We start from the raw sequence: 19,946 nt of genomic DNA, 5'->3' as shown, positions 1-19,946 counted from the left end.
CTCGATTTACTACACTAGCTTTAAGTAGCGACTTGATGCTCCCCTCTCCTCTCCTCTCCTCGCATTTGCATCCTCCTCCCCATCTCATCCTTAAGCTACTACAGCTACTCATACCGATAACACAACCCGCCACCCATAGGATCCATCATCTCGCGAACATACCGCACCCCATCCAACTCCCCAAACACCATGGGAGTATCTAGCGTTACCTCGGGCATAGCGGGATCATTATAAATGCCTGAGCTCCCATTCAACGCCACCCTGCGCGTCGTCTCATCCATCTCCTGCCAGAGAGCCCACATCCGATCCAAATTCGTATGGTGCAGAAAGAACGCCGGGTCCGCGACCGCAGCCCACAGATCCCCCATAACAGATCCCACGCTCGCATGCGCGCATCCATGCGGCCCATTCAAGTGCACGCCCATCAGCCCCTTGTCGATGATGGTCTGGAAGGTTGTGATGTTTGGCGCGGCGAGCAGCGCGGCGGTGACGTCGGGGCTGTTGCAGTAGGCCGCGACGCGGGTGTTGAGGTCGCGGCGGAGGCAGTGCGGGGTGTACGCAAAGGCGTTATCTGGGAATCTGTTGGCGGGGGCGTCGTAGAAAGGGCCCATGTTTACGGTGTGGTTTTGGAAGGGGCCCGAGAGGACGCAGCCGCCGCCTGTGCCCTTGGGCAGGGTGGGGTCGCGCTCGGCGGACTCATCGTACGCGCCGTCGCCGGAGAGGGAGGTCGCGGAGCCGTCAAAGTGCGGGCTGCCCGCGAGGTCGAGGGAGTTGGAGGGCCAGTCCCAGTATCTGGAGGATTTTGCAGGCGTGTTAGTTCAGTTCAACTCAAGGTATGGCTGGCTGGGACGGACGGGGGGAGCGTACGGCTGGTATCCCTTGTATCCGCACTCCTCACGCAATGCGGTTTCCCAGATGTGGATGAAATTGCGGTGCCAGGGGAGGAGGAGGCCGTTGAAGTGGATGTTGAGCGTGTAGTTTATATGGGTTCTGCGGCTTTGTTAGTACATGGGGGCGTGAGAGTAGCCGAGGAACCACACGCACGCTACGAAATCATCCCAACGGTTGTGTACACCCGGGTAGGTTCCCGTGTCGTAGATTGGCAGCTTGTCGGCTAGACAGTGAAGGGCATCGATGTAGTCGAGGCGCTCTGTCGGGGTCAATGCCGCCCTGAATGCGGTCAGTATTTGCGTATTATGGCCGTGATACTATGATCATCTCGTTGACACGTACCATTCCTTTCTGACATTTGCCGTCTCCTTGGTGCATTGTTGACTGGTGGCAGAACAAGTCGCCCAGAATGCTGCCAACAGCGGGAGCGATACTCTCATAGCGAACAGTAAATCTGTCACTGCGGCAAAGGTAGGTCAGCTTTGAAGGCCGGAGTGTCGAGGCGCTATCATATGATTGCTGACCTGGCCACTTAACAGGCGAGAGAGGTTTTGAGTGGCCTGGATCGGCATTCTTCGGCCAACGCCCTAGCATGATGATAGGGATACTGTAATACATTCCGAACATATTTCGTGCGCAATACTGAGCTCGCCTACGTCAGTTGAAGGTGTGGAGTGTGCATGTCCTGATGCAAAGCGCGAGGGACGATGTAAGGGTAATGTCGCAGTTCTCTCGGATAGATCATACCCGAGGCAGTGCGTATTCTGCTCGTAATTCTGAAATCGCATGCACCGAGACGCTGAGTGTCAGACCGCTATTCTTGACTTGTCTTCCGCTGCCTTCTGCTTTCATCTCGTACGAGGGAACGATGAACACGTAAGGTAGCCGGCATATATAGCTCTCCCATCGCGTTGAGAGCATCTGAAAGCTGTTCGTTCACTAAACACTCGACTCTATCCCATTGCCAGGTCCACAATGACGCGTACCGAATCTGAACAATCATTCCCAACTATCCAGAGAACCACCGGAGCTCTTGCGCAGTCTGAATACATCGAAATCAGCCCCGCCCTTGGACGCGAGTATTCCGGGATCCAACTATCCTCTATTATAGACGATAATGCTATTCTTCGTGACCTAGCAATCACAGGTAGACGATCCTCTTTCAAGCCTCATCCCAGAAAGATAGGCTAATTCTGGCACTAGTTTCCGAGCGCGGTGTCCTCTTCTTCAAGGACCAGGATATTGGCCCCTCGGATCTCAAACGCTTGGTTACACGGATTGGCGAGGTGCTGGGCCATCCAAAGGAGGCTGGCTTACACCGCAGTGCACTTTCAGGGCAAAAGGACAGACACCTTGGCATTCCCGAGCAGGATGACCCCCAGATCCTTATCATCTCGTCCGAGGTAGGTCGTCATTGCAGCTGCCCATGTCATCATTGTGTCAACTCACTCATGGTCCACTGCAATTCGGCCGAGGTTAGTCTCAAAAGAAGACCCTAAAGGATTCCCTACCAGCGCAAACAAGCAAGCTAGCAAGCTGGGGGTGGCATAGCGAGTATGTGACCTTCCATCTCGGAATCCTCTCGTACCCTTGATGGACTAACTGCTACAAAAGCGAGTCCCACGAGAAGTACCCGCCCGCATACACAGCGTTCAAGATAGCCAAAAGCCCTCCGACGGGCGGTGATACCCTTTTTGTCTCTGCGTATGGACTTTACGATCGGCTCTCAAAGCCATTCCAGAAATTCGCCGAGTCCTTGACCGGTAGCGTAGTATCCTGCCGTGATCTAAAAAGCAGCAGAGTTCTAATAATCTAATAGCTACCCACCACGCAGCAGAGTACCTCCGCGCCCGCGAGAACGGTGTGCCCTTCGAGGAAGATGTGCCCAGGGGACACCCGGAAAATATCGGCTTCGAGTTTAGGCAGTCTCAGTGTGTCACGATACCTCCTTTCTCTTGGTGATCCTATGACTCACTCACTGACTTCTCTTGGTGTTTGAAGTCCAGTCGTCCGAACAAATCCCGTGACAGGGTGGAAGAGTCTCTTTGGGGTGGGCTGGGGCTTGGTAGATGGCTGGTACGACAATATGCCGGAGCATGAAAGCAACCTGCTGAGAGACTTTTGTACGTCGCTCGACTCCATTCATCCAGTCAAATGCCCATGGTCCAGTCCTGCTCAATCGGAGTCAAAGTCACTAATTGCATATGTTTTTGTACCTTGCAGTCCTGTCCATGATAACCAACTGCTCCGACCTCCAGATCCGCAGGAAATGGGACGACAATGGCGTGGCAATCTGGGACAAGTATGGTTCACCCCAGCCCTCTGTTTTCGGTATGCGACAGAGCAGAATGTTAATAATGACCTAGCCGCGCTGTCCACCATAACCCGACCTAGTAAGTACTTTCTCTGTTCTTTGGACGAGGGACCTTTACCTAAATATCTTCAGTGATGTTGTGGAAGGGGAGAGACTCACCTTCCGCGTTACCGGCATTGGCGAGAAGCCTTATCTAGATCCTACCTCTACCTCGAGGTTGGAGTTTCTCAGCAAGCAGTAATGGCCGCAGCACCGTTCGACCACTTATCCAGACGACGGTGGAATCACGGCGCCCACATTATGGTATCGGCAGTATAAGGCTTCAACGACTACAGTGACTGCATACTTGTTACCTAGGTAGTTACTACTATCCTGTACCAGATTTATGATACTCCTCGAGTGCCACCAATAGACCCAGACGCATTTAATTTTCTAATTTTATTTCGATAGCCTGAACTTCCCAAGTGACACTCTCAGGCTTCTGAAACACTACCAAGTGTCCCTGTTTCTTATTGCGGTAGGGCCAATTGGCAATTTGTCTTATTCAAAAACCGGGTTCCCAATGTTCCATTCCAATGCCAATTTCGCGCGCACTGCTTACCAGAACCACACGGCCAAAAAGGCACTATAGAAGACCGTCAGGTCTTCTTGCAGCGGAACTATATAGTAAGGGCAGAGCCCATTACAGCCTTCTCATTCGCGTGATTATAACCTCAATAAGCTGATATTCTTAGTGTTGTAGGGCCTCGATAAAATGTAACTGGGCCTTTCTACGACCATCCTGTGGCTTGTATAGTGAGTTTTTGGAGCTAATATAATTATATTCTAAGCATAAGGATTTATGGCCAGAATACAAAAATAGATGAAAAGAAATTACATTCAATGGCTGCTATTCAAAGCTCATCTGTTCTCTACACTACAATGCCCTAGCAAAACACTGCCTTTCCCTTGAGTAGACACGCATTGTCCACGGGTTGGATTGGTATATATTTATCCAGACAAGCCAATTCGGCAGTAGACGCAAGCAAAAGACCCTTACAGGAGCTCGGCTCGGCTCGCCTCTCATAGCTAGCTAGGCACCAACCAAGACCCATCCTGTAGAAGCCACTACATACCAGATGATCTCCCCGAAGAGCCAGGATCAAGATATGGTCTTTCGCCCGCGACAGCAATGTGGAAGATGAGTCTTTCCTCGTCATAGTCGTCCCTTGGACTAGTTAGCATTGATTTGCACTTTCCAAGTGTGTATGTCTGGGAAATAGGACATACAGCGTCGGTGCGTGGAATACAGCGCGGCTATATTTCAAGAAATGCACGGTCAGTCCTCCCTATCTGCATAGACACCAAAGTAATCAGGAAGTTAAGATATGAGCAGAAGGGTATTTGTACTTATCCCACAGTGCCACGCCATTAACGCCTTTCCACCGGCGGCGGATTTGCAGGTCCGAGTTGTTGGTGATCATATCGTGGACTAGTATGGGAAGCGTGGGTGAGTGAGTAAGCATAACAGCAGGATAAGGGAGGCGACGAATCATGAAATGGGTAGGGAAGAAGAGGTCAGGTTCGGGTGAGACATACAATACTTCTTGAGCAGGTCGCTTTCATGCGGCGCGAGATTGTCAAACCCGCCATCGCGAATCCCAATTGCCGCGCCATACAGTGCTTTCCAGCCTGTTACGGGGTTTGTTCGGATAACGGGGCTGAATCCGGAGATGGTCAGTATAACGGCATTACACGTCACACGTTGTGAGAGAGTGAATGGGTAGGGTGCCGTACTGGGAGGCAGATAGTTCATATCCAGTGTTCTCCGGGTGGCCTCTCACGGTGTCAGGCGGGAGGTTGAGTACGCCTGCTTTCGCCATGTCTTTGAGATGGTTGACGCGGTGGGTTGCTTGATAAGCATTGGGTTAGCTGGTTGGCTCAAGGGAACCCGTCGAATAGAAGGAGGAACAGGGCAGGGTTCTCTTACCTGTAAGCGATTCTGCAAGTTTTTGCCATGGCTCGGAAAGGCGATCATAAAGGCCGTAGGAAGAGACGAAAAGCGTATCGCCTCCTGTCGGGGGGTTCTTGATGAGCTTGAGGGATGTATAGGTCGGGGGATGTTTCTCGAAGGTGTCGCTATTTGTTTGGTTGAACTCTTAGCGTGCAGACTCTCATATAAGGCCCCTGACCACGCTTCTTGCGCCAAGTAGGATGCAAACACTTACTCCGTATGCCACAACAAACTGGCCAATGGACGTTCGGCGGGCTTTTTCGGGAGCTTCATGGACTGGTCTAGCGATTAATCCTACCTGCGTAGATGCATAATTGTGAGTGTAGAAGAACTGACCGTGGAGGAGAAGACCGAGACTTCAGGGTCACCAGACTCCGGTATATGAGGATACTTCAGGGTTGGGCCAGGGACTTTGTAGATCCCAGATTGTTTCGGTGCACCAGTCAATCTGTTGAACTTCAACAAGAGACGCTTCGTGTCTGCAGCTGAGATATCCTGGTCGTCGAAGAACAGAACTCCGCGTTCAGAGACTGACATAGCTCGAGGCATCAGTGTGAGATCTGAAATAGTGTGTGCGGACATACTGCTAATTGCCAGATCTTTCACAATGGCTTCGTCGTCAATAATAGAGGACAGCTGCAGGCCATGGTATTCTCTTCCCAGTGCCGGGCTGCATTCGACGTACTTGAACCTGTCGAGTGCACCGGACATCTTTAGGGGTTTGGGGTATGGTTTTGCTGCGTGCGAATCATCCTGAACTGGTTGGATAGGACGCGACATTGTCATCTAATAAAGATTTCGTGGAAAAGATGACAAGGGACTTGAAGCAATTCACACTCGAACCTGAGGGTGCAATTTGGCAACCTCACAAATGTCTTTTTTTTCTTTTGTCTAGTCCCCAGGATTATAGGAGGTCAGAACGGCCCAAGGAGAAATTGACCTGTACCGACTGACGCGCAAGGGGAGATGTCTTTGAGAAAAAGGTTACATTCGAGGTCCCAGGCCCGCCTCCCTTACACCCATGGCTGTACCGGTGCTGCGGAGTGCAAATAACAACGCACCAGTAAGGCATGTGACAAGATATGTATAATTTTGGACTACCGCTATTGCATAAGCCGGGTACTGCCACATCTAAAGGATCAATATTTGACTGAGACAAGGCGGGAAAGCATATGCGTCAGACAGCAGCTTGCTGCCACCTGGTACATGCTGTCCCCCTCACATATAGCCCTAGTGTTCGGTATAACATGAAAATGCGGTGTAGAGCTGTTGGAACCACGCAACATGGCCCCATCGTTTCTACTACATCCAAAGGAGGCGTGAGCAATTCTGGGAAACCAGGAATTCCCAACCAGGCAAACCATGCCGTCCATTCCCCTGGGCAATTGGCTGGAACTTGCAAACTCATAGCCATATCGGTGAAGGTAAAATTGGGATGGCTCCTTGCTTCATTTACAAGCCACAGCAGCTGTTAGTTGATGTGCTGGGCCTATGAGGCATTTATCAAAGAAGGAGAGTTCTCATGAATCTGCCCTCCGGCGCCAGGGTGCAGCAAGGTCATACCCCGTCATCTCAATCAAGAACGAATGAAGGCAGGGACAGTGACTACCATAATTCTAATAGTACGTAAATGCATGCCATTGTTCTTGCTTGTAAACGGGAGGAACAGCCACAGTAGACAGACAGACAGATCAGCAAAAGCCATGCTACTGATCGCGGGGCTCGTGTTGCTGCCTTGTGCTCCGCTCCCACCAAGCCCCAACATCCCCACAATCCACCGTCCAAGTCGGCGTCCCATCAATCGTAGGCGACCGCCACCCAATCATCTTCTGCGCAAGCGGCGTCATACTATCCACAATTTCCCTCTCGACATGCAAAGACGTCGCCTCATACGGCGTCAAATACCCCGCCTGAACGCCCAAAATAAGTATCCGCCGCAAGGAATCCACAGTTGTGTTCCCCCCACTGCCATGCACCGTCTTACCCCCCAGAAGGCACATATCTCCAGCCTTCATCTCCATAGGAACACCCATCTCGGCCGTGCTCCAGTCCTCATAGTCCGCCCACAGATGGCTACCAGGAACAACGCGGGTTCCTCCGTTCTCCGCCGTCATGTCGGTCAAGGCCACAAAGAAGTTCAGCACGACCAGCGGTGCGGCGGCACCGAGCAACTTGGCAAGGGGGAAGAAGTTCTGGTCTCGATGGTATGGCCCCGGCTTGCCTCCCGGCGAATGCTCGAGCAGCATGGCAGAGGTCATCCAGTAGTCTGTGCGCTGCTGCTCGGTGTAGATCTTACCGCAGATGTCATGGACTAGTGGGTCGTTGAGCAGGTCGTCGCGCAGTGTCTTGCTTTTCGCGACGAGGTTATTGATTCGTTTGCAGTGGGGCCCGTGGCGATTAGCGAAGACTGCTGGGAGGTTCTTGGCATAATCAGCCAAGTGAGGCGCTACCTCGTGGTTTAGCTGCTCGACGACGCTCGAGTGTCGAAACTCTTCAATGATTACTACACCGTCCTCTAGTAGTATCTTGATTATTTGGTCTGCGCCCGCTTTGGCTGGCAAACGGCGGATGGAGGGCTGGGAGACCATGGTGGAAATGGTCATTTTGGTGCAAGTAGTAGAACTAGGACGATTGACAGAACTGCAAACAGTCCTTCTCTTGTTTTGGACGGGGAGTCTGTCTTTTGTTCTTTCGGAGTACACGTAGAGATCCCTGTTTGCTGGAGTGGTTATATAGTTGTTCTCCCTTGTGAGACCATTACTGGGACGGGATATAAAATAGACAAGGGGGGCTTGCTAACCCGTCTACTGACGTAGACGTGTAATGAAAGGCTGATTTTGAGACCCTGGTAAGTGCGATGCAAGGACCTTGTCATTCCTTGTTCTAAAGCACCAAGCGAGTCCCCCCCCATTCCAGGACAGAAAACGAAGAGTACCTTTTGGGTGGATGAATCCTGCATGGTCTGGTCGTGCTTTGCTCAGCGGTGGGAAGGCTACACGAGATGGGTATGTCATAGGAAGTTGCAGCAACGACAATTACGGCGACAGCTGTGCCGCAAATTACTGACTAAATCTCTCCTGGATGGCAGTTTAGGCCCCTCCAGTTACGTGGTTATGAGCATGAAACAAGAGCGGCGACAGAGAAGGCTGGAACATGATGTATGGTTCTTCGCCGATGCTCGAACAGCCTAGGCAGATTGACCCTTCTTTGTGCGACGTCCTCCACCTCAATACCATCTCTTCCGCTGCTTTTCCTTACATCGACAAAGCAAGGGGGAATGCCAGACTAGCCGTGGCCTCTGGCGGATCCGGTACGGACGCTACAAGACCCGCCCCTTAAGCTTCTTGCATTGCATATCATGTTGGATTTTACAGCTCCGGCTCTAGAACCTTGGGCCTTTCCACTAGGCTCGACGCGGGTATCTTGTAGTCTCATTCACAAAGCTACGTTCGCTTGGTACCAGCGAGTAGTGAGTTCAGGGAATGCCAGAGATGTTCCCTTACATACGTATCATATATAAAAGTGTTCTATGGCCCATACAGCTCCTTCACTTGGTTTTTACCACAGTGATCAAATAAGTATATCGACTGGCCCTGCTTTAAGCCGATCGAAATGAAGCCTCCGTCTCTATTTGAACCGTTTCCTCTAACTCGGCTCGACCAAGCGAATGGCGAGGTCTTCTTCCATTATTCTCTGTCCTTTGAGATGCAAGATGAGGATAAGGCGCTTAAAACGATCTCCAAAGGCGTCGACCACCTCCTTGCCCTCGTTCCCTTCTTAACCGGGGAGACCACACGCGCTGTAGGAAACGGAGCAGTAGAATTACGACCAGCCACGGCATCGCCTGACGGAGAGATTCCAATGTTCCAAGTGAAGCGGCATGCCAACTGCACTCTCCCAGTCAGGAAATTAGGCAAGATCGCGTCCAGTGTGCCTCAGAATCTCCCCCTTCAGAGTCACTTTAATCCACTGCCACCGCTCCACAAACCCGGACAACCGTCACCGGTCATACGCTTCCAGGCAAACGTGCTAGAAGACGGGATTGTCTTGACCGTTGGCTTCAACCACCTCGTCTTCGATGCCATGGGCGGCGCGGCAATCATCACACTGCTAGCGGAATCGTGTCGCAACCCAAGAACCGCAGATGGCCAAATCGCCTCGTCGGAGTTGTTGCTCCGCAAGCAGGTCTCAGATTTGGTCTCTGCCATTATGATGAATCCCAGTCCCGACGTTGTCGATCCACGCGCATCACTCGAGGACTCCAAGACAACGTCTCCGCCGCCCCGGCCTCCTCAAACGCAGGATGAGTGCCTCATCTTCTCAGCCGAGCGGCTCGAGCAACTGCGCGACGCCTGCAATAGCGTCCTCCCCTGGTTGAACAGCAGCGCCTCCAAACAGTCCCCAGAGGAAACGCTTACCACCGTCTCATTCCTCTCAAGCAATGACGTTCTGACAGGCCTAATTTGCGAGACGATCAAGCAGGCAAGGGGCCCTGACCAGCCCAGCCCCGCCTGCATGATGGGCATCAACGCCCGCGGCTTCTTCGAACCCCCGCTGCCCCAAACCTACATGGGAAACGCCGGTCTCCCCCTCTACTTCCACGTCCAGCCCACCACCCCAGCGCAACAAGAGCCTGCCCTGTCCCTCCCGCACGAGCTCCACTCCCCGCTCATTAGCGCCCTCGACACTCCCTCCTTCCTGCGCATCGCAAAGACCGCACACACCATCCGAAGTGGGCTGTCCAATTTCCCCAACACCTATGCCGGCTCCCTAACCGCCTTTATCAAGGCCGCCAGCAGCCCACCACAGCCAAGCGGGGGCCCCAACCCCGTGATCGTGTCCAGCCTCAGGCCTCTGAAGACGTATGAGATGCAGTTTGGGCCCGAGCTCGGCGACGTTCAGACCTTTGAGACTGGAGTGCCCTGGGTTGATGGGGCGTGTGTGATTCTACCTCTATGTGCGGGCGGGCCAGAGGTCGGGCGGTTGGCGCCGTGGTGTGTGCGGATTACTTTGTACGCCGATGTGATGGAGCGGTTTAAGAGTGATCGGGCATTGAGCTGGGTATTGCTCTAGGGGATGGGAGAAACAAATCATCGCAATTATCGCAGCCCTGATTGTTCTTGCGACATTTGGCGAGGGAAGATTTGGATTTGCGTTGCGCACTGGATGGCCGCGTGTCAGTTGAGGTTGTAATGGTAATTTTTCCCTGGCAATGTCATCCATTCATGATACTCCAGCACGTTGGGTATTTAAGACACACACCCTCTTGCCTTCAGGTACACTACCCTGCATCTCCGCTTCCAGCAATCACCTTAGCTTCCAGCTAAGCCTTGTACTTCCCATGTCAGCTCAGACATACCCCTTTTAGATTTTATAGGCCGGACTTCATGCCAGGCAGCTGACAATCCTGGGGCTGGCGGTAGATTTGCCACTTGAGGAAGGCGTGGTTGAAGCCCGGGAATGGGCTGTTTGGAGAGGTCCCAAAATTTCTGACGTTCTGGGGGGTTGATTGGGTTAGCTTGCCCTCACCGCGTAGTTCCAGCAAAGGAGATGGTACCTATCGCTATATTACTCTTCATCTTTCCGATCAGAGGCGATTGGCTGTAAATAAGGCCGGCGATGGCGATGCCGATGAGGCCGAGTGTTGCGCGTGTTTAGAAGGACCGGGCGTCAGGTGATCACCGACTATAATTATATTTCCTATTTTCCTACAAAAAGAATCTCACTTTCAGCCATGCTGTCATGTAGAAGAGCAGCGGTGGGTTCACACAACAAGAGATAAGTCTGATGTGACTAGTCCATTCGGTCACCATATCCCTGTTGTTCAGCTGCGCCAAGACAAGAAATCTGACCGAGGCTGCAAGCCGGACGCAGAGGAAAAGCGAATATATTTATCAGTGACAACGAACAGCTTCTGTCCTGCTCCCCACCAGTTTCTGCCCCTCACCAATCGCTCGCTCAAATCGCAATCCTGACATAATAAGCTATTACAACTCCATTAGAACCATGTTCACCCTACAATCTGGAGTAAAAGCTGGAATTCACTTGCTGCTATATAGGCCTCCCCTCTCACCATGGCTGATCCGCTCTCTATTACATCTGGAATTACGGGGTTGCTTTCTCTTAGTATTTAGGTCACTCAGAATCTAATCGAGTTCTATTCCGCATATAAGGACCAGGCTGCTGGTCTGAGTCAGACCACGCGTAATCTTGAAAATCTCTTAGTTATCTTTAACACCCTTAGTAACATACTGAAAGTTTGCTAACCTTAGATAAATAAAGAAATATTGCTTAAAAGCAGACACCAAGCAATTAGCTATTATAATGAAGTTATTGAAGAATTATACGATGAATACCATAAATTCCAGGAAAAATCAAGCATAGGATTCAAGGGTCGGATTTAGGTTGCTAGATATCAGGCGGCTTACCTATTTCGAAAGAGTACTCTATAGAAGCTAGAAGAAGACATCAGCACGATCCAGGAGAATCTATCTTCTATGCTTGATATGTTACATCTTAATAATGATAGCATGCTTTGAGAGGAAGTTATAGAAATCACGTTATTCCTAAGATATATAGATGTGAATCATATCTCTTCTAAAATCCATGATTAGCTTTCGGCCCTAGGTATGACTAGTAATCACTATAATACCTGTGCTAAATATCATAAAGGCACGGGACTATTGTTTATTAACAGATCTTCCTTCAAAATCTAGCTGGTAGAATAGAATTCCTTTCTTTGGGTTCATGGCTTTGCGGGATGTGGCAAGTCGATTCTATCCTCGACTGCTATCCAGTCTACCTTGGCTGAGACTCAACATCGCCATGAAGTAGTGGTTGAGTTCTTTAACTTTTCCCCTAAACGATCAAAATAATAGTTGATCCCCCGAGACACTACTGACACCTCGCGCAAAAATTTCACGCTCACTACCCACTGCCGCTCTAAAATCCGCTAACCCACCCCTCAAACAGATATACCCTGCATCTTCAGAATCCCATCATTATAATTATCCAGCGGCGCCTCATCCTCAACAAGATTCCAAACCTCTTCAATCTTCTCGACCACATCTGCATCCAATGGTCCATTTTTTATAACCTGCAGAGTATCCTTCAGCTGCCTTAAGTTCTTCGACCCAAAGATAATCTTATCGCCATATTCCCCCTTTAACGCAGAATGATACACAATCCATCTATATGCTAGCTCCGCCTTAGACACCCCATAGCCCTTTGCAATATCACTCCAAAGCTTTAAACCCTCTAGCATATGGGGCTTATTATATAGCAGATGATATAAGCCGCCAACAAACGTACTTGGATCCCACCGACCTAGTGGATTGCGCAATTGATCCGGGTCCTTAGCTAAGAACCCACCAGCAATAGGCGAGTAGGCGTAGAATTTAATCCCGTGCTTACGGAGGGTAGGAAGGAGTTCGGTTTCAGGGCGGCGTCCAATAGCATTGTAGCTCCCCTGATAAACAGTAGGTAGAATGAAGTTATTTTCCTTTGTAATGCGGATGATATCTTCAACTTTAGTGGCAAGAAAGTTTGAGAGCCCGAAGCGCGCTTGATTTTTCCTTCTTGGTGAAGGATGGTCATTGCGGATAGTTGGGGTTCCCAGGGGGCTCGGCAGTCTGGTGAATGGAGGTAGTAGACTTTGAACTATGTGTTGTGATCATGATTAGAAACTAATATTGAACTAGAAAAATGAGAAATGCATGGGTTGGGATCTTGAACCTGCTTAGCTTTGCTTTTCTTCAGTCCCCCTGTAGCAGCAGTAATAATGCTGTCTTTAGTTGATAGCGCCGGGCTGAATCCTCCGGGGTATTTGGAGTGTTGCTTAAGGAGATTGGTGGGGGTGGGGGGGGGGGAGTGTTAGATTATATAGATATCCCCTTCTTGTCCTGGGGTTTGACCTTGCTTAGTTATTACTTAGTAATCAGTTACCTTCGATAGTTGGCTGTACCGGCCACCCAGTCACACAACCATCCATCGCTTCCCACAAACTCTACCTTTATGCTGCCGATCGCGTTTTGCAATTTCGCCCTCAGAACGTCATCAGCGTCCGTGTCGCGAATGGGAACCCCCCACAGCTTCAATTGCGCAACAATCCACGGAATCTCAGCGTACCCTGTCCTGATCTTTAGCTGCTTTTAGGGCTCTCGTTTGCGTTCATCAACGCAAAGACCATCCGATCCATACGTGAACGGGCCTGAGCGAACCGCGTTTGGCATTGGAGGGTGGGGTGGCTGCAAAATTGCGGTGCTGTGAGCATCGCGTTTGGACTGACTATCCTCATTATATCTCAAAACACGCAAGCGGCGCGGACATCAAGGGAATATGATATATTTCCAACTTGACTGAGACTGTTCAAGATCGCGGTTCATCCCCTGACCACCAGTCGGAGGCAAACAGAAATGTTGATATTGAGACAGGGAATGCCGGGGTTCGTATTTTAGCTAACTGCTTTTGCTCTAGACTGTCCCTTGGGGTTGGGATAGGCTTATCGATAAGGACATTTTCGGTCCTGTACATTTAAGGCACTACTAGGGACATACTGCGGACGAGATATTTTACAGGAATAGAAAAAGCAAATTATTATGCCTCTGATAGGAGGCCATAGCTGTTAACCTTTATTTCGAAGTCTATACCAAGCAATTCATTCAAGGTGGCGGATGAACGATCTATGCCCCAGCCTCGGCTTGAGTGCCAAGCTTTTATCACGCGTCCCACAGCCAACGCGTTGCGCGCTAACCCCTCCGGCTTTTTGATCCTTCATGACTTTGCTCTTTGCTCTTCAGCGAATACCCCAGTTTTTTTTCTTCCTTTCTAGAATAACTTCTCAAATAGAGAGAATCACCATGACAAAAACGACCACCCCAGTTCACGAGGAGTACCAGTACCTCGATCTCGTCCGCGAGATTCTGGAAACAGGCGAGCGGCGACCTGACCGGTGAGTTCTGTTCGCCTCCGGAGAGAAACGCTTTATCCTGACAATAACATCAGAACAGGCACCGGCACGATATCGATCTTCGCCCCTCGCCCCCTCAAATTCAAGCTCAACGAAAACGGCTCCCCAATCCTCCCCCTCCTCACCACAAAACGCGTCTTCACCCGCGCCGTCATCGCCGAATTACTTTGGTTCATCCAGGGCAACACATCATCACATGCCCTCAGCGAGGCTGGCGTCAAGATCTGGGACGGCAATGGCTCGCGCGAGTTCCTCGACCGCGTCGGTCTGTCGCACCGCGAAGAGGGCGATCTCGGTCCCGTCTACGGCTTCCAGTGGCGACACTTTGGCGCCGACTACGTGGACGCCAAAACCGATTATACTGGCAAGGGTGTTGACCAGCTGGCACATATTATTCACAAGCTTCGCACGGATCCGTATGATAGGCGGATGATTCTGTCTGCCTGGAACCCGAAAGACATTCCCAGCATGGCCCTGCCGCCTTGTCACATGTTTGCGCAGTTTTACGTCTCGTACCCGCAAGGTCAGACAGGCGAGGGTTCGACGGATGAGAGGCCCAAGGGACACCTTCACTGTCAACTGTATCAACGTTCGTGCGACATGGGTCTCGGGGTTCCGTTCAACATTGCAAGCTATGCCCTGCTTACACATATGATTGCGCACGTTTGCGAGCTGGTCCCTGGGAGCCTTACCCACGTCATGGGGGACGCACACGTCTATCTTGACCATGTTGATGCGCTGAAGACACAATTAGAGCGGGAGCCGCGGCCTTTCCCGGAGCTTGAAATTTCGAGAGAGAAGGGTGGGAGTATCGACGGCTGGGAACTTGGTGACTTTGTGATCAAGGGCTATGATCCGCATAAGTCCATTGCGATGAAGATGTCCGTTTAGACGTATAGACTGAGGATCCGGTATCCTTTGGCCGACGGACAGGCGGGAATAAACGCGAGACATGGACTGGTTACAGAGGCATAGAAATAAACATCGTTTCACCTACATCTTGGAACTTTCATTGGCGGATTCCTTCCCTACAATGTTGCACTAACTCCGAGGTTAGATCCTTTTTCACCGAAAGCCACGAACGCAACGCTGGAGGCCCACCGACCCCTTTGCAAACAGCTCCTCTCCATGCCCCGTCAGATCTTAAACGCCACTTTTGCGCCCTTTTGCCAAAGATGCAGCTTTTTGCAGTGGCTTTGCTGCTCGTCTATAGTATCCGAGTCGGGCTTAGAGTTAGGATTCACTACCTGCCTAACCCGCTGCTTGTCCGCGTTCTTCCAAGCGAAACTTCCGACCCCTAAATCCTTCTCCAGGTTGAGCAGAGATACACCCCCGGCCCCTGAAATCGTTTAGAGAATATCGGGAATATTGGGGGCCACAACGCGTGCAGCTTGCGGTTCGTGTCCTAGTGAGGGTAGCCAAACCAGGCTTAAATTAACGAGTGGCTGAGGGATATCTCCCACCTTATGGATGCAGCAGGGCTGATATGGGTCTTTTCCGCTAGTCCGCTCGGTTGCGCGCAAGCCTCCCGTCAAGCGTTGATCGATCGTCTTGATATGTGATCGGTCAGGTCGTTTTGGCTGCCCGGGGTAGGGATCAGTGCGGACGCTCCGCTAGCCCGCTAAGCTTCCGCCGCCTGCATGCACGCTACGCCTTGCACAGCACTCAGAAATTCATATCCACGATTAAGACACTGGGCATAAGATCGTTGACATCATTGGAGTCAAGGGATCCGGGCTCTTGGCAGATTTTATATGCTCCGCCACGATCTCGCAGATACTCAGCTCCGGAGATCTTCGTCCAGATAAATACACCAGCATGGCGCACTATCTGGAGCCGCAACCAATTCGTCTTCACGGGTATATCTGACTGCGATGATGGGTGTCAGTGCCTTAGGCAAATCGTGCCTCTTTGCGAGTGCATTTTTATCATCGATTCACAGTGCATCCGCGGTGGCTTTGCCGCGGGATCAGTCTGGTGAGACTGCCAATGACTGGGAGTCTGTACGTGAGCACCAGCCATTTGCTTTGGTTCTTACTAATTTAGACCAGATAACTCCCTCAACTGACCTTCACTGGATCCCTTGCTTCCAGAACTATACGTGTACGCGACTTCAAGTTCCTCTCGACTATGGCGATCCCAGCCGCGGAACCACCGCCATCGCCTTCATCAAACTCGCCGCAAAGAAAGTAACCAAGAACACGCGCAATGTGCTTATCAACCCTGGCGGACCCGGAGGCTCTGGTGTTGACATCCTCTTGGCCAATGCCATCCCCTTCGCCGACGTCATCCAAACGGAGCATAACGTCGTCGGTTTCGATCCTCGAGGAGTAAGCCACAGCGGACCGGAGATCGACTGCTGGCCCGGCCACCCAGAGAATCGCGCCCAGTTCGAGAAACTATTCTACTCGGAGACTTCGTACGCCTCGTCAACCTCGCTGAGCAACCAATTCGCCGCCGCAGATTTTTTTGGTAAAGCGTGCACCTCCACCGTTGGTGGAAAGAACGGCAGCGCCGCATATATCTCTGCTTCCGCAGTTGCGCAAGACTTACTGTCTTTCATCAAAGCCGAGCAGCGAGCAGCAGGAAAGCCCGAAAAAGACGCGAAGCTCTCCTACTACGGAATCAGCTACGGAACACTCCTAGGCACGACCTTTGCACATCTATTCCCAGACCACGTGGGGCCGATGATCCTCGACGGCGTCCTCGACACCGAAGACATCTACGAGCTCGGCTGGAAAACCAACCTATACGACGCCGACAAGGCCATTGAGTCCTTCTACAAGTTCTGCCACAAAGGTGGGCCTAAGAACTGCGCATTCTGGGGTCCCAATGTGAACAACATCCGTACGCGTCTACACAAACTCCTCGAGAACCTGAAATACAACCCAATCCCCGTCTCAAACTCCACATTTTGCTCGCTTCCTCTCCTCGCAACATACTCCGGCGTAAAGGAGATGGCGTGGCAAGCGGTCTTTCAACCCCTAGGCGCATTCCCAATCCTTGCTGCCGCTCTGGCCGGTCTTGAGAAGGGAGATGCAACGGCGTATGTAGCCGCTGCAACTGGTGGTTTGCTCCCCGCGAACCCGTGCAACAACGGGACGCAGGGTTCGACGCAGGACATTGGGGTAGTGATCAGATGTGTTGATGGGTATCCGAACAATCCGTTGAGCACTCTCGATGAATACAAGGATTACGTCAAATCTCAGAATGCGCAGAGTAAGTTCTTCGGCGAAGTCTGGCCGAATAATGCCAATGGCGTTCTGTGTCGGTCCTTTGAGGTTGAGCCGCCGAAGACTGGGAGGTTACATGGTAAGTTAAGCTGAAGTTTCTTGGTTTGTGGAGTTGGTCTGGTCTGATGGTGCAATCTAGGATCGATCCTCGAAGAAAGGAAGACAGCAACACCGATATTGTTCGTTAGCGCGGAAATTGATCCCGTTACGCCGAAGCGAGGGTATGTTGTCCCCACGATTCTCGCTTCAAATATTCCTTCATTGTTTACTGACATGTCGCAGCGCCTACAAAATGTCCTCCGTCTTCCGTGACTCTCGAGTTCTGATCCAAGACTCCGTTGGCGTAAGCTTCTTCCTTTTCCTTTCCTCTTCGACAAGGAACGATGGTTTAACGATTGATATTATAGCACACCGCGCTCTCCGCTGCATCAAGCTGTCTCGTTCAGCGCGCACAGGAGTATTACTCGCACGGACATCTCCCGGCGAAGGGGACGGTTTGTAAGCCGGATGTCGTCCCCTTTCAATCTGTGGGATCGGCGTCAGCATAGATTTGACTTTGTTGGTTTGTTGGGCTTAGGGTTATACTGATGGGTGGGTTTTGGGTTTAATTCTTGCATAGACATGGGTCGGCTGAGGCTTGTATAATTCACTTTCCCAATGCGACTACCCTGGTTTGAGTTTATTGTGCAGTGGAGCGAAGAGGAGGTTGATTACTCTATTAGTCAGTTAATTCATATTCACCTAGTTTGCTTCGTTGCTTGTTGAACTGGTTCCCAGTTACTAATGTATTTACTCGTCTAATTGCTCACGCAGTTGCTTGCCCAAGACAACATGCCTAATAGTTACAACAAGGATCTGGAAGCCAAATGAGCTCATACCTGTAGGATCGAGTATTGCCAGGTGGCAGACTTGAGAAGCGATGAGGTTCGTCACTGCCAAAACTAGTGGTACTTCAGTTCCACCTCACTTGATATTCTCGACCACTTGCAACTTCTGCAACTCCCATCTCCAAAACTTTGTCGCTCCCTTTTTTTTTTACCCCATATCGTTTATTACCATTAGCTATTCCGCTCTCTTGGTGCGTTGAACCTTCCATCACTTTCAGACCTCTTCTCCGACGCCGAACGCTCGACTGTTGCGAGTAACACTGGAGATCGCATGCGCTGGCTTCTACATTTCGTCTCAGAGCGATTTCTGAGTCTGTTGAGCCATCGGCACTGAAACCATTCCTCCAGGATACCGAACAGACGACGCGACGCCAGTAACACTTTGGACGCCTGCAGTACCGTCAGGCCGTTGCTCCCCGCGCGATCTTGCCAGTGAGTAAACAATCTGGCGCACAGAATTTCAGACAGAGACTCTTCCGACGATTACATGCAGTCTTTCTCAATCTAGGCAAAATTCACACGATGCTTCCACACCTCTACGAACTCCCTCTCGAGCTCCGCGATGAAATATGGGCCTTCATAACATCCAACTCCGCCCAAGATATGAACGCATTTGTGCAGACATGTCGACGCTTCTACGATCGCTACAATTCAGATCTCTACCAGTACGCAGTCCGCCACATGCCTTCCAGGTCCTCTGCCTGGGCCGAGAAAAATGGTCAACTCACAACGATGAAAAAGCTTATTGAAGCTGGCCTGGACCTTAACCAATATTTCCAAGTTCATCCGCTGTGTATTGCCGCACTTCATGCACGGGTCGAAATTGTGGAGTATCTTCTGCACGAGCAAAAGGTCAACAGATGGGAAATGATGGGCGCACCGCTCGCGGCAGCCATTCAAGGGTCTGATGTGCGGATTGTCAGAATGATCGTTGCTGCAATGAAGAAGGATTCTCCGACAACAGAAGGGCTCCATACAAGACTGGGTATCGAAGGGATGGATACCGCAGTATATACTGGGAGTGTGGAGTCTGCTAGGCTCCTGCTCGATGAGGGCGTTGACGTGAACTTTGTACAACCGTACTCAGACACAACGCCGCTCATTTCTGCAATTATGAATAACAGGTCCGCAGTGATGGAGTTGTTACTTGATCGTGGGGCATTGTTGGAAGATTCGGACGCTTACAGGGCAAATCTCTTGCGGATCGCCATCACCGGCAACCATGTCGAAGGAGCCCGGATCCTACTTGAGCGAGGCATATCTCGCCTGGATGCGGGGACGCTTGCAATTGCAGCGGGCAAGTCAGAGGAGATGGCCGAGTTGTTGCTGTCTCAAGGTGCTGATCCAAATTCTAAGGGGTATGATTTTCCCATACTCAATGCAATCCGGTCCGGTTTGGAGAAGGTTGTTGAATGTTGATGCGGGCCGGTATTGATATCTCACTGCAGGAGAGGCATTATTCTTAGCAGCGGGTGAAGGTCGCCTGAGTGTGGTTGTAGCAGTCGTTGAACATGGGGTGCCTCATCTGGTTTATAGTTTTGGTCACTCGGCCATGTTGGAAGCGGTAAGAAAGGGAAATGCGGAGGTTGTGAAGTATCTTCTTGAGCGTGGCTTGGACATTCACAAACCCCGCCTGGATGCCCTGCTGCTTACGAGCGTC

At 51.2% G+C, this 19,946-nt stretch overlaps 8 protein-coding genes across 8 annotated transcripts; 5 read left to right on the top strand and 3 right to left on the bottom strand.

The window, feature by feature from the left end:
• Positions 1–104: 104 nt before the first annotated feature.
• On the bottom strand, positions 105–1,331 carry BJX68DRAFT_264735 (tyrosinase family protein; the record flags this gene model as incomplete). Its single annotated transcript, XM_071045038.1, has 4 exons — positions 105–792; positions 868–990; positions 1,045–1,170; positions 1,234–1,331. The coding sequence occupies 4 exons, from the start codon at positions 1,329–1,331 to the stop codon at positions 105–107; spliced, it is 1,035 nt and encodes a 344-aa protein (XP_070901149.1).
• A 535-nt stretch (positions 1,332–1,866) lies between these two features.
• Positions 1,867–3,446, top strand: BJX68DRAFT_264734 (TauD/TfdA dioxygenase family protein; the record flags this gene model as incomplete). The annotated part of the gene is made up of 9 exons (XM_071045037.1): positions 1,867–2,038; positions 2,095–2,294; positions 2,372–2,445; positions 2,506–2,654; positions 2,711–2,822; positions 2,893–3,014; positions 3,115–3,193; positions 3,258–3,284; positions 3,338–3,446. The coding sequence occupies 9 exons, from the start codon at positions 1,867–1,869 to the stop codon at positions 3,444–3,446; spliced, it is 1,044 nt and encodes a 347-aa protein (XP_070901148.1).
• Positions 3,447–4,312: 866 nt separating this feature from the next.
• BJX68DRAFT_264733 (TauD/TfdA dioxygenase family protein) lies at positions 4,313–5,978 on the bottom strand (the record flags this gene model as incomplete). The annotated part of the gene is made up of 9 exons (XM_071045036.1): positions 4,313–4,412; positions 4,475–4,501; positions 4,595–4,676; positions 4,784–4,905; positions 4,982–5,096; positions 5,175–5,323; positions 5,413–5,474; positions 5,535–5,728; positions 5,783–5,978. 9 exons carry the CDS (start codon positions 5,976–5,978, stop codon positions 4,313–4,315), a joined length of 1,047 nt encoding a protein of 348 aa, XP_070901147.1.
• Positions 5,979–6,904: 926 nt separating this feature from the next.
• Positions 6,905–7,801, bottom strand: BJX68DRAFT_264732 (phytanoyl-CoA dioxygenase family protein; the record flags this gene model as incomplete). The annotated part of the gene is made up of 1 exon (XM_071045035.1): positions 6,905–7,801. The coding sequence occupies one exon, from the start codon at positions 7,799–7,801 to the stop codon at positions 6,905–6,907; it is 897 nt and encodes a 298-aa protein (XP_070901146.1).
• Positions 7,802–8,810: 1,009 nt separating this feature from the next.
• On the top strand, positions 8,811–10,271 carry BJX68DRAFT_274569 (uncharacterized protein; the record flags this gene model as incomplete). The annotated part of the gene is made up of 1 exon (XM_071047682.1): positions 8,811–10,271. One exon carries the CDS (start codon positions 8,811–8,813, stop codon positions 10,269–10,271), a length of 1,461 nt encoding a protein of 486 aa, XP_070901145.1.
• Positions 10,272–14,008: 3,737 nt separating this feature from the next.
• On the top strand, positions 14,009–15,245 carry BJX68DRAFT_232618 (thymidylate synthase). The gene is made up of 2 exons (XM_071039512.1): positions 14,009–14,148; positions 14,202–15,245. Exons 1-2 carry the CDS (start codon positions 14,057–14,059, stop codon positions 15,055–15,057), a joined length of 948 nt encoding a protein of 315 aa, XP_070901144.1. The 5' UTR covers positions 14,009–14,056; the 3' UTR covers positions 15,058–15,245.
• Positions 15,246–16,043: 798 nt separating this feature from the next.
• Positions 16,044–17,947, top strand: BJX68DRAFT_264729 (TAP-like protein-domain-containing protein; the record flags this gene model as incomplete). Its single annotated transcript, XM_071045034.1, has 5 exons — positions 16,044–16,169; positions 16,218–17,478; positions 17,539–17,620; positions 17,682–17,742; positions 17,807–17,947. 5 exons carry the CDS (start codon positions 16,044–16,046, stop codon positions 17,945–17,947), a joined length of 1,671 nt encoding a protein of 556 aa, XP_070901143.1.
• An 861-nt stretch (positions 17,948–18,808) lies between these two features.
• BJX68DRAFT_264728 (ankyrin repeat domain-containing protein) lies at positions 18,809–19,705 on the top strand (the record flags this gene model as incomplete). Its single annotated transcript, XM_071045033.1, has 1 exon — positions 18,809–19,705. One exon carries the CDS (start codon positions 18,809–18,811, stop codon positions 19,703–19,705), a length of 897 nt encoding a protein of 298 aa, XP_070901142.1.
• Positions 19,706–19,946: the final 241 nt, after the last annotated feature.

This window comes from Aspergillus pseudodeflectus (genome assembly GCF_044049435.1).
Source record: "Aspergillus pseudodeflectus strain CBS 756.74 chromosome Unknown BJX68scaffold_12, whole genome shotgun sequence".
In the NCBI taxonomy this organism is placed as follows: Eukaryota; Fungi; Ascomycota; class Eurotiomycetes; order Eurotiales; family Aspergillaceae; genus Aspergillus; species Aspergillus pseudodeflectus.
Note: the sequence above shows the minus strand (reverse complement) of the source record. Positions and strands in the feature narration are given on the sequence as shown.